General features: G+C 42.3%; 4 protein-coding genes across 4 annotated transcripts; 1 reads left to right on the forward strand and 3 right to left on the reverse strand.

Annotated features, from left to right (window-relative positions):
- Positions 1-31: 31 nt before the first annotated feature.
- On the forward strand, positions 32-9958 carry LOC134811603 (uncharacterized). The gene is made up of 7 exons (XM_063818576.1): positions 32-139; positions 326-784; positions 1218-1415; positions 7081-7278; positions 7545-8837; positions 9018-9138; positions 9430-9958. The coding sequence occupies exons 1-7, from the start codon at positions 32-34 to the stop codon at positions 9555-9557; spliced, it is 2505 nt and encodes an 834-aa protein (XP_063674646.1). The 3' UTR covers positions 9558-9958.
- Positions 2037-3504, reverse strand: LOC134811605 (zinc finger protein 675-like). Its single transcript, XM_063818579.1, has one exon. The coding sequence runs from the start codon at positions 3454-3456 to the stop codon at positions 2470-2472; it is 987 nt and encodes a 328-aa protein (XP_063674649.1). The 5' UTR covers positions 3457-3504; the 3' UTR covers positions 2037-2469.
- On the reverse strand, positions 4734-6618 carry LOC134811604 (zinc finger protein 664-like). The gene has a single exon (XM_063818577.1). The coding sequence runs from the start codon at positions 6304-6306 to the stop codon at positions 4816-4818; it is 1491 nt and encodes a 496-aa protein (XP_063674647.1). The 5' UTR covers positions 6307-6618; the 3' UTR covers positions 4734-4815.
- A 41-nt stretch (positions 9959-9999) lies between the features above and the next one.
- On the reverse strand, positions 10000-10890 carry LOC134826343 (uncharacterized). The gene has a single exon (XM_063838680.1). It carries the CDS (start codon positions 10888-10890, stop codon positions 10000-10002), a length of 891 nt encoding a protein of 296 aa, XP_063694750.1.
- Positions 10891-13423: the final 2533 nt, after the last annotated feature.

The raw sequence follows: 13423 nt of genomic DNA on the forward strand, positions 1-13423 counted from the left end.
ATATTTTAATAAATTATTCTCCGCTAGTGATATGTCGTCTCACGAGCAGTTTCTTGCTGATGTAGAGGCTGACTTGGCTCGTCTCACCTCGGTATTATTAGAGGTGGAAGAGGAGGAGGAGGAGGGAGACATAGTTCAGGTAACTATGGTAACTAGGTTACTAGTAACTATGGTTACTATTAACAAATCTCATTTAGACAATAGTTGGAATTATGCAACTGATTTACTGAGAACCCCGCCCCCCCCCCCCCCCCCCCGCCCAGTCCCCACTATGTGTCAATTGGTTGAATACCCCCAAACCTCCTAATTAACCCGTATTTTTCAGGATGACACAGTAGTTGAACAAGTTGTGTCTAATACTACATCAAGAGTAGTTACAGAAAGTGAAATAAGCAATTCCAGTTCGTTAAAGAAAGAACCAGAAAGTTTAATCATCAATTCCAGATCATTAAATGACGAAACAAAGAGTAAAATTAGCAACTCTAACTCACCAAAGGGAGAAACAGAAAGTAAAACTAGCAACTCTAAATCACTAGAAAGAGAAAGTGAACCTGACCACACATTGACTGGAAATACCAGTACGATAGGCACCACCGAGGAAGAAATGACTGATTTAGCGTCTCTGGACCCGACTGAAGGAGATATTCCTGATTTAGCGTCTCTGCTGCGAGACCATGAAGCACTCCTCCTTCAAATAGACAGAGTTCTCCAGAAGAAGGATGTGCCGGAGGGGGAGGAGGGTAACGGGGAGTACGAACAGTTCAACGTACAGACCTCAGAACTGGTCAGTTTATATCTCAGTATCTCACGTTCTAAACATTGCTGCTCTGGTTATCTGCTCTTGTCAGGGACGTTATTACTAGTCACTAGAGCACTAGTCAGGGACGTTATTACTAGTCACTAGAGCACTAGTCAGGGACGTTATTACTAGTCACTAGAGCACTAGTCAGGGACGTTATTACTAGTCACTAGAGCACTAGTCAGGGACGTTATTACTAGTCACTAGAGCACTAGAGCACTAGTCAGGGACGTTATTACTAGTCACTAGAGCACTAGTCAGGGACGTTATTACTAGTCACTAGAGCACTAGTCAGGGACGTTATTACTAGTCACTAGAGCACTAGTCAGGGACGTTAACGTATCAGCTGTAATTTACAAGACCTAAATTATACATGCCTCAGTTATCTGTATCACTGATAAGGTAACACATTCTTCAGTTAAATGACCCAGTGGAAGAGGCGGAGGAGGAAGAGGAGGACTATTTCAAAGGAATGAACCAGTTTGTAGACTCTGATACACAGGTGGATGTGGAGCGGCTGTATGATGTCCTGGAGATGAACCTTCAGTATCAGGACTTTATCTCAAAACTTAACGGAGAGGTGGAGAAACGACTCCACAAAAATAGAGACAAGCAGGTAACTATAGAGACGACTCCACAAAATTAGAGACAAGCAGGTAACTATAGAGACGACTCCACAAAAATAGAGACAAACAGGTAACTATAGATACAAATAGGTATCTAAAGATAATGAAGTAACTACCTTACTACAGGAATATATAGTTGCATAAAATTAAGGTCAACGCCCTAAAAAATCCTTAATTACACGTACCTAGCAGTTTTACGACGCCAATATGCCGAAAACATTATTTCTCCCGCACCACGACAACAGTAACGTTAGTTTAACACATATTTTACAGCTATTTTACACTTTATCAATCACGGCCCAATAAGATGTCTTGATTAGTGACAATATATACAAATAAAGTAGTCTTGGAGCCAGAATTAGTTTCAATCTTATACTGATAGATAGGGTAGATAAAGATGATAACCGAGAACAACATCGGTAAAATTAAAGAATCATCAATCATTTGTCCGTGGTGGCTATCTTTGAAGAGAGATATGTTTTTCTAACAGCTGGGAGGAACTTAGTCACTGATGACTGATATGATGCTCAGTCAGTTCCTAGACTGATATTGTGTCAGTCTCTGTGTTGTAATTCACTTTCCTTTTCTTATCTTCTCTTCTTTTTATGTCTTGTTCTTTGTCCTCAGAACAATCGTCCTCAAAGTTTCTTTCCTGCGGTGTCTCGTGGATCTTCTTAACATGATTTGCGAGAGTGTCTTTCTGGCGAGCCTTGTACTCACAGTATTCACATTGTAAATATCTTTTCTTTGAGTGTTTTTCTTCTGAGTGTTTTCTGCTGTGTGTTCGGAGAGTTTGCTTAGTGTCCGCTGTGTAATCGCACTGAAGACATGAGTAGGGTATTTCACCAGTGTGAGTATCTTTGTGAGCCGTCAATTTTCCTTCAGTTCTTGAAGCGTAATCACATTCATCACAATCCCATAGTTTTTCTGCAGTGTGAGTTTTTTCATGTACTGTCAATTGTGTCTTGGTTCTAAACATGAAGCTCGCATTTGGTACATTTGAACGGCTTAGCCTTCGGCTTCTCAGTTTTTTCCGAATGTCGCTTAGCCATATGCGCCTGTTAGATACCTCTTAACAGTCGTTTTATAGTCACATTGTGATTTTGAGCATAAAAAGGATTTCTCCGTAGAGTGGGTTAGTTTGTGAGCATTCAACTGAGCACGTGACTTAAACATGTGACCACACTCATCACAATTCCAATTTCTTTCACTGCTATGAAACAGCTTGTGGATTTTCAAAGAACCTTTCCGTTTGGTTCGGAATTCGCATTGATCACACTCATGTTGACGAACATCGCTGTGGGTTAGTTTATGTTCCACCAGAGCTCCTTTGTCGACTGCTTTATAGTCACATTCGTCACATTCATACGGCTTGTCCCCTGTGTGAGCTCTCCTGTGTATTGTGAGGTGACTGCTCTGGGTCGTTGCAAAATCACACAAGTCACACTTGTAGGGTCGTTCACCTGTGTGAGTCCGTTTGTGTGAATTTAAAGCTTGTTTTTGAGTAGCAGCATAATCACACAGATCACATTTGAAGGGTCTTGCTTTACTATGTGTGAGCTCGTGGTCTCTCAAAATGTCCTTTCTGTTCGCTGAATAATCACATTTTTCACATTGAAAAGGTTTCTCTCCGGTATGCGTCCTCATATGGCCTCTAAGAGTACCTGGCCGTTTTGCTGAGTAATCACACAAGTCACACTTATAGGGTCGCTCATCAGAGTGAGTTAGTTTGTGTGATTTTACTGAAGCTTTGTGTGCAGAAGCATAATCACACAAATCACATTTGTAAGGTCTAACTGCTGAGTGAGACAGCATATGTACATTCAACTGAGATTTCTGGACCGCGCGATAATCACACTTTTCGCACTCATAAGGTCTCTCTCCGGTGTGAGTTCGTATATGAGCTTGGAGATCAGCGTTGGAATTAGTTCGATAATCACAGTGATTACATTCTAAAGACTTGTCTTGATGACGTCTCTTGGTTGAGTTCTTCAGTTGACCGATTGTTCCAGAACCGCTATCATGTGCCATATCGATGCCGTTAACTCCCCGTCCTTTGTTTACATAAGGTATCTGAATGGTAACAAATCATACTATAATAATAATTGGGCTGCAATGTTCCCTTTATTGTACAGTACCCCATTATAAAGCTAGTTCTAATTTAACTCTGAGCTTTTATTTCGGTTTTAGGATGAAAATATTCCGCAGCGTATGTAAACAGGATGACAGCTTTATCACCGCTATAATAAAGGGTAATAGCGACATGGGTAATGAAATGTTATCACACTATTTGTAAGATAAATTTATAGGCAGAACAGGCACAAGTTGGGAAAAACTAAAAATCACGCGAGTATTACAAAATTACAACTACTGGAAAACTTCGAATCTCGGAAAGTTGCAATTCAAACTGATTCATTTCAAATTTAGTCTTCGTTAGTTGGGTGTCCCGTTCCACTTCTTATTTGATTAAGTCGGCCCTCTCCCTATTCAAAATGAAACATAAACTGTACTAGATTACCAGGTGTCCTAACCTACAAATTAACGACCAGATGTTAAGGGTAATAAATTATAAAAGGACGGCCTCTCCACAAATGGTAGTAATATACATGAGAACAACTTCAGGTGCGAGAACACTAATTGTAATACGATACTCTGCGAACACTGCCAGTTTTAGGGTCTGCCCACACTACGCCATGTTGTGACGGGCCATATGGCGTGGGTCAAAAGGCACAATGTGTTTAGAGCTCCCGCCATGTGGCCCGTCTATCTAAACACACTGTGCCACTTGGCGTGGATTTAGCAAGGGGAATAGAGGCACGGATTTTTAAAATCTGTGCCCCTATTCCCCGAGAGTTTCCACGCCAACTGGCGGGAGCTCTAAACGCACTACGCGCCTCGTTGTGTGAATCCTGTGACTAGTGGCGGGAGCTCTAAACACACTGTGCCTTTTGACCCACGCCATGTGGCTCGTCACCACATGGCGTAGTGTGGGCAGACCATTAAGTAAAATACTGTTACCAAACTAACTTAATTATATGCATTAACCATGTTTTCCTGTAGGAACTGTGAATGTTAACTTAAAGAAGATAATGAAAGAACTATGGAAATGATTACCTAATTTCAAAGATAAATAACTTTCCTTTTTCGCAGAAGCATTCACGGCCCAATTAGATGTCTTGATTAGTGACATAAACAAATAAAGAAATCATGGAGCCAGAATTAGTTTCAATCTAATACTAATGGATAAAGATAATAACCGAGAACAACATTGGTTAAATTAAAGAATCATCAATCATTTGTCCGTGGTGGGTATCTTTGTAGAGAGGTATGTTTTTCTAATAGCTGGGAGGAACTTAGTCACTGATGACTGATATGATGCTCAGTCAGTTCCTAGACTGATATTGTGTCAGTCTCTGTGTTGTAATTCACTTTCCTTTTCTTCTCTTCTCTTCTTTTTATGTCTTGTTCTTTGTCCTCATAACAATCGTTCTCAAGGTTTCTTTCTTGCGGTGTCTCGTGGATCTTCTTCACATGATTTGTGAGAGTGTTTTTCTGGCGAGCCTTGTACTCACAGTATTCACATTGTAAATATCTTTTCTTTGAGTGTTTTTCTTCTGAGTGTTTCCTAATGTGTGTTCGTAGAGTTTGCTTAGTGTCCGCTGTGTAATCGCACTGAAGACATGAGTAGGGTATTTCACCAGTGTGAGTACCTTTGTGAGCCTCCAATTGTCCTTCAGTTCTTGAAGCGTAATCACATTCATCACAATCCCATAGTTTTTCTGCTGTGTGACTTTTTTCATGTACTGTCAATTGTGTCTTGGTTCTAAACATGAACTCGCATTTGGTACATTTGAACGGCTTAGCCTTAGGACTCTCAGTTTTTTCCGAATGTCGCTTAGCCATATGCGCCGTTAGATACCTCTTAACAGTCGTTTTAAAGTCACATTGTGATTTTGGGCATAAAAAGGATTTCTCCGTAGAGTGGGTTAGTTTGTGAGCATTCAACTGAGCACGTGACTTAACCATGTGGTCACACTCATCACAATTCCAATTTCTTTCACTGCTATGAAACAGCTTGTGGATTTTCAAAGAACCTTTCCGTTTGGTTCGGAATTCGCATTGATCACACTCATGTTGACGAACATCACTGTGAGTTCGTTTATGTTCCACCAGAGATCCTTTGTGGACTGCTTTATAGTCACATTCGTCACATTCATACGGCTTGTCCCCTGTGTGAGTCCTCCTGTGTATTGTGAGGTGACTGCTCTGGGTCGTTGCAAAATCGCACAAATCACACTTGTAGGGTCGTTCACCTGTATGAGTCTGTTTGTGTGAATTTAAAGCTTGTTTTTGAGTAGCAGCATAATCACACATATCACATTTGAAAGGTCTTTCTATACTATGTGTGAGCTCGTGGGATCTCAACATGTCCTTTCTGTTCGCTGAATAATCACATTTTTCACATCGGAAAGGTTTCTCTCCAGTATGCGTCCTCATATGGCCTCTAAGAGTACCTGGCAGTTTTGCTGAGAAGTCACACAAGTCACACTTAAAGGGTCGCTCATCAGAGTGAGTTAGTTTGTGTAATTTTACTTTAGCTTTGTATGCAGAAGCATAATCACACAAATCACACTTGTAAGGTCTAACTGCTGAGTGAGACAGCATATGTACATTCAACTGAGATTTCTGGACCGCGCGATAATCACACTTTTCGCACTCATAAGGTCTTTCTCCGGTGTGAGTTCGTATATGAGCTTGGAGAGTAGCGTTGTACTCAGTTCGATAATCACAGTGATTACATTCTAAAGACTTGTCTTGACGACGTCTCTTGGTTGAGTTCTTCAGTTGACCGATTGCTCCAGAACAGCTATCATGTGCCATATCGATGTCGTTAACTCCCCGTCCTTTGTTTACATAAGATATCTGAATGGTAACAAATCAGACTATAATAATAATTGGGCTGCTATGTTCCCTATATTGTATAGTACCCCATTATTTTGCTAGTTCTAAAACTCTGAGCTTTTATTTCGGTTTTAGGATGAAAATATTCCGCAGCGTATGTAAACAGGATGACAGCTTTATCACCACTATAATAAAGGGGAATAACGGCATGGGTATTGAAATGTTATCACACTATTTGTAAGATAAATTTATAGGCAGAACAGGCACAAGTTGGGAAAAACTAAAAATCACGCGAGTGTTACAGAATGACAACTACTGAAAAACTTCGAATCTCGGAAAGTTGAAATTCAAACTGATTCATTTCAAATTTAGTCTTCGTTAATTGGGTGTCCCATTCCACTTCTAATTTGATTAAGTCGGCCCCCTCCCTATTCAAAATGAAACATAAACTGTACTAGATTACCAGGTGTCCTAACCTACAAATTAACGACCAGATGTTAAGGGTAATAAAAGGACGGCCTCCCCACAAATGGTAGTAATAGACATGAGAACAACCTCAGGTGTAAGAACGCTTGTAATTCGATACTCTGCGAACACTGCCAGTTTTAGGTAAAATACTGTCACCAAACTAACTTAATTATATGGAACCATGTATTCCTGTAGGAACTGTGAATGTAAACTTATAGAAGATAATGAGAGAACGATGGAGATGATAACGTAATTTCAAAGATATATAACTTTCCTTTTTCGCAGAAGCAGATGGGAGAGGAGGAGGATCACTTGTTCCTTGTTTCACAAGGTTTGCTGGATAAAGACAGCCGCTCAAGAGCTCTCAACTCAAAGATTATCTCCCTACAGCGCTTCAAGGCCCCTTATTTCTCCAACTACTACAAAATAGGACCTCGTTTGAACGCAGACCAGCTCAATCTAGCTAATAATCCGAGATACCAGGTTACATATCTTAGATACCATGTTACATATCTTAGATACCATGTTACATATCTTAGATACCAGGTTACATATCTTAGATACCAGGTTACATATCTTAGATAGCAGCCAGCAGGTTTCATATTATTATCTTACATACCAAGTTCTATATCCTAGCCCCTAGGTACCAGGATATATATATCCTAGATAGTAAAACCCTGATTTACCGCTGAGTGGTGAGTTTGCAGAAAGGAAATGTTGCTTGTTTATAATATGCACTCATATTTCAGGTGTTTATGTACGAGTCTGGGTGGGGTAAGAACGATCGTAACAACTTATTGGAGTGTTTGAGGAGCTCAGTGATAGAGGAGAAGATGAGTGATGTCATGTGTGGGGGTAAGAGAGGGAGAGAGGAGGGGGACCTGGAGCTGTACCATGAACAGTTACAGAGCAGTCCTCCAGAGGAGCTGTTCTCATCAGTAGATATAGACTCCTGGTCACCCCTCCACTGGCAGGAGGTGGTACAGTCCATGTCCTCCCTCTCTGCAATCAGATCAGGTGCAGACTGTGCCAATCAGTGGAACAACTACCTCTCCCCACGTGTTAAGAAGGGGGAGTGGACCGCTAAAGAAGACAAAATGTTAGAGCAGCTGGTTAGTCAGCATGGTACAAACTCCTGGGGACTAATAGCCTCGTCTCTTAAAACAGGTAGAAAGGGCTGGCAGTGTTTACAGCGACACATCAAGGTCAGGAAGAGACAGTTCACAAGCTGGAATGTCAGCGATGATAAGCACATTACTGACGCTGTCATGATCTACGGAGAGTCCTCCTTTTCGGATTTGTCGTATTACATGGGGGATAAAAACAGTGACCAATGTTTGCAGAGGTGGCGATACTCCCTCCGACCACAGATCAGGAGGGGGAAGTGGACTAACGAGGAGGATGAGGAGGTCATGAACATTGTATCAGAGCATGGGTTTGATTGGCAGAAAATAAAGGACGTTCAGTCACACCGGACCAGAGCCCAGGTGAGGGAAAGAGTGCGAATACTGACTGCTAAGGATAAGTCAGGGAGTAATGGTGGGGCTAAGCACTGGAGTGTAGAGGAGACCTTCCTTCTCATGAGTCTAATAAAGAAACACGGGGCTAAGAGCTGGGCGGCTATCAGAAAAGATTTCCAACTCAAATATACGGCCCCTGTTCTGTTCAGACGCTGGGATAGAATTCAGAAGTTGTTAAACGGCTCATGCAAGAGAATACACCTGCCCTGGGAGCGCACTGTTATGAACGAGCTCCTTCGCCCCAAGAGATACCTGACTAAAGCTTTACAAGAGGAGCTAGGAGACATGTTACCTGGAGCCGAGGAGAAGGTTAAGATAGAGGAGATACTAGAACGTTGTAAAATACACGGCAGAACTGCACTTTATAAGACAGAGCTGAAGAGAAGGGTACAAGAGCTGACGGGAGAGGAGGTAGAGGAGGATCCTCCTCATTTCCTCCCCCTCATTAGAAACAAAAATACTGACTCAAATCACAGCGTCCACAATTTACTGCGCTCAAACGCCGGAAGCATCTACAAGAAGGTAGGTAGCGCCAACTACAAAGTTTATCTTATTTTCATAGCTAATTTTTGACACTTATGAGTGCCCTCTGCTTAAAAAGCAGTCTTGCTGAATATGAGGGCAAAACATTTTAATATTGAGGGGGGGGGGGACACAAAAACGTATTAGATAAATGATGAAATTACCACTGAAACTGTTCAGGCGTTCGAGGTGGGAAACGACGCTGAGTTCAAAATGTATTATACTCCTCCTTCCTCTACTACTTTATCAGCTTTTAGAAACCTCCTCGTGGATCACCTCCCCAACCTACAGGAACAAGCTGGTGAGTTATCAGGGTTACTGTTACTGATTTACTAAGGACATTGTTACCATGGTTACTGTTACCACGGTTAATGGTTACTGATTACTGAAGTTACCATACAATGTTAAGTAACCAGGGTTACATGCACACTGCACAGTCATCAGGGTTATTATTACTATCAAACATGCTATTTTCAGTTTATATTAGCCCGATATTATAATTTCAGTATTCATTAAAATCTCTTCAGAATTCTGAATGAGACAGTTAACGACTGGTATCAGTTATACTCATTTTTAAATTTTCACATTTCAGGTGTGCGTCCCCACCAACAAGCTATTCTACCCGAACCTCTACTTAATAGTGAAGAGTTTCGTGTTCTGTCAGCTCGCTTCAAATCACTCTTCTCCTGGCCGCTTATCATGGGAGAAACACCTGTTTGATAATATCTGGCCACTTTTTAATAGTTCTATATAATTCATTCGAAGCCACATAAATAGATCGATCAAAATCTGACTGCGTTACTTTTGTCCTTCAAATACGACAAATATTGAGAGTTTTATTTTGTGAAAATGGTTTTCTTGGTTTACTGATGTAATGATTTTTAACGTATTTGGATACCTCAACAAAGTGTATATGAATATATATTGATATTTCAAGGGTGATAATTAACTTGTCCATTGTTAATGGACTGACCCGGCACGCGTTACCTAGCATGTAGGCTTATTGTTTTGTGTTTATATAACCTACCAAGACGCGAGACGAGTTGGACTCGTCGACAGTCTTCTAATAGTAATATTTGCAATTTGCTCTGCTAATTAACAGTCTTCTAAAATGAACATTTGGTACGTTTTGGTACGTTTTGGTGAGTTTGGCAGGGCGTGCTCAGGACAACTGCATCGAGTGCGTCCTCCTCCAGCTCAGCATTGAGTTATCGTTTGTCGGAGTGTATCCCGGAACCGGTGGTGTGTCTGGGTACTGTTCCATAAATCTGCCTAGACCAACTTTGAAACTGTCTAGCAATGTGATACTCCGGAGCTCCGATGGGAGCACGTTGAAGAGCTGAGCTGCTCTAACTCTAAAGCTGTTGTCGTAATCTGTTCTTACCGACAACTGTGCGTTTTTGTTCATGGCTGGGATCTCTGCCTTAATACCATGCCTTTGATGAGACTTGAACTCGAAGCCCGTATCGTTCGGAGCATGTTCATTAAGAATTTTCCATACATGAATAATAGAATAACGCTCTCTCCGCCTCTGAAGGGACATCAACTTAAGCTTCTTCAGCCTGTCCCAGTACTGGAGATCACGGCAGCCAGATATCTTTCTAGTAAAGGATCTCTGTACAGTCTCCAGCTTTTGTATCTCTGTGACTTTTGTAGGGTTCCAGACTGGACAGCAGTACTCTAGCTTGGAGCGAACCATGCTTTTGTATAAAGTCAGCATGACTACTTGTGACCGGTCTCTAAAGGCACTCAATGTCCAAGCCGCCATTTTTCTAGCTCCTTGAACTGTCTTCTCAATGTGAGGACCCCATGACCTACTGCTGCTAACATACACTCCAAGGTCTCTGACAGTTTCCTGTGGTGATATTGCGTGTCCTTTTGGTGTAGTATACTCAACAGTCTCTGGGTAGAACGGGAGCTCTCTTAGAGCTTTTGATCCATTCAGGGGGTAGTTTACAACCTCAAACTTCTGTTCGTGTAGCTCCATGTTGTTAACACGTGACCACTCGATGACTATGTTGAGATCATCTTGCAGTAACTCCACACTACTCATTCCTCGGATAGCCCCAATCAGCTTTGTGTCGTCTGCAAAGCTGAATCCGTTACTATAGCTAATGCTGAACAACTATTTTACGAGTATCACCCGTTAATACCGAGCTTGCTATCCTATTGCTCGCTCCTTCCTTATCTGGGGACCTCAGGCTATTATGTTCATAAACATAGAGATTCGGCGGAATGACAGGCTGATCGCGGCCCAGTAAGCTCCTCCCATGTTCAGGGAGCTTGAAAAGAGCGCCGCGCATAGGGATTGGCGAGCCAGAGAACGGCTTGACGGATGTTACTAGTAGTGAAGTCATTCCCGATCTCATTTTTAAATCCCGGGATTCGGGAATCCCGACCGAAATAAATCCCGGGATTCCCGAAAATCGGGAAAAATTTCCCGGATTCCCGAAAATCGGGAATTTCCCGGAAATCGGGATTCTCGAACAATAAAAGTTTGTTAAAACAAATGGTACCAATCCTGGAGTTCGACTACGAGTTTAATAAAAGTGTACTTGGAGCAGTATATAGAGTGTCAATTGCAATTTTACCTGAGGACCCCAGGCTTTAATGTTGGTAAACAAAATAGAGATTAGGCGGAATGACAGGCTGAGCGCGGCCAAGTAATTGCAATTTTGATTAGAATTTTTGGACTTAATTTCAATGGAGAGGATTCTATCAAAGACGTTAGCTCGTGAAAAGATATATTTCATGATCCGCCTCAGGTTGTTCATTGTTCATCGCTCTTTTGTCTTTGATTCTGAGTCATTATCTATATCTTGAATCTTCATCGTCGAGCAGTCAAAGCAGTCAACTCTGCCGAGTCAGGGTCTTCAGTGGTATTTTATTTGTCTTTTCGATGAGTGTTATATCATGATCATTTATTACCCAGCGTGAGCATCGAATATTCGAGCATTATCAAGCTAATCTAGGCGCTAAAATTATTAAAATCACATTGCATAAAATTTCCCGAAATTCGGGAAATAAAAAAATTTCAGGTCAAAAATGGTCGGGAAATACCGGGATCGGGAATTCCCGACATCGGGATTGACTTCACTAGTTACTAGTATAAATTTCTTCGAAGTAGCGCGCGCCGGGCCAGACCATTAAGTTTAACAATAGTCAAGATAACGGCGTGCGCTACTTCGAGAAGAAATCGGCGCGCTTAGCGCTACTCGAAGAAATTCGAGTAGAATTTTACTCGAAGAAATACTTAACGGGTGATACTTTCACCTAACCATGTGCTTTGGCGCTGCGGGCGCGCTTCCAAAGGTCCGTATATAGCCGATTTCGCAGATTTAAGTTACGGAAAAACTAGCGGACCTAGCGGCAATATATTTTAGCGCGTCTCCGCTTTGTAGCGCGATGCACTACTGGGTCGCGCGCGCATCAAATAATGCTTCTCGCAACCGTATGCAGATCGGCGAGATGCGAAGGATTGACATCGTGAATCAAGTCTCCGCTATGCGCTAGGCGCACGCCATCTTCCGCTAGTTTCCGATATATATCCGCTATAATCCGATAGCTGACCGCTGGCTTTTCCATAACTTAAATCCGGCAATACGGACCTGTGCTTCGAGGACTTCGACGCGCCGCGCAAACTAGCATTCTTGTTTACGGATGTTAATCGTCTAAATTTCTTCGAAGTAGCGCGCGCCGGGCTTGACGGTCGTTACTCGTCTAAATTTCTTCGAAGTAGCGCGCGCCGCTTTCTTCTCGAAATGTGGCCCGATTGGCACGTGCTACGAAGTAGCGCGCGCCGGGCCAGATCATTAACAATGGTTTGTATCACGTTGTGACCTTGTAGCGCGATGCACTACTGGGTCGCGCGCGCATCAAATAATGCTTCTCGCAACCACAGATCGTATGCAGATCGGCGAGATGCGAAGGATTGACATCGTGAATCAAGTTGTGACCCCCATGGTCGTTTCACAGTGGGAGTCGCGCGCGGCGGGTCATACAACGTATGACAAACAATGGTCAAGTGCCGGGCCAGACCATTAACAATGGTTAATAAGCATTCTTGCTTCGCATTATCGAGACCGTTGCTTCGCGTCGAGAGATCGTTGCATGCTCTGCTTCACAGAGCAACGATCTGGAAGGGTTGACACCGTCAATCAACGGGCGCGCTTGTTTCACAGGTATAGTAAAGTTTTTACCGCCGGGAGGGCTTTGGATATAATAAAGCAAGGTGTCGATACTGATACTCGTAAAATATTTCTTCCATGCCAACTCGACGCGACGCGTGTCTTGGTAGTCTATATTAAACCTACAAGTACAACTAATGGTTTTACATGACATAAACCGTTTATTAAACGCCAATCCGATCCTAACCATACACAATATAACCCCAGAGCTATTATAATGCATAACCCTAACCACAACTTGTATCACGTGGTGACCCCCACTGTCTTCGACGATACAGGGGGAGCCGCGCACTTCGTGCGCGGCGGGTCATACAACGTATGACAAACCACAACCAGAGCCTAAAAAATCGAATTCGTGTTTAACTAGCCTGTCACGTGACCAAAAACAGTGCTCTATTT

Source organism: Bolinopsis microptera, chromosome 2 (assembly GCF_026151205.1).
Source record: "Bolinopsis microptera isolate Bmic1 chromosome 2, MBARI_Bmic_1.0, whole genome shotgun sequence".
NCBI classification, from domain to species: Eukaryota; Metazoa; Ctenophora; class Tentaculata; order Lobata; family Bolinopsidae; genus Bolinopsis; species Bolinopsis microptera.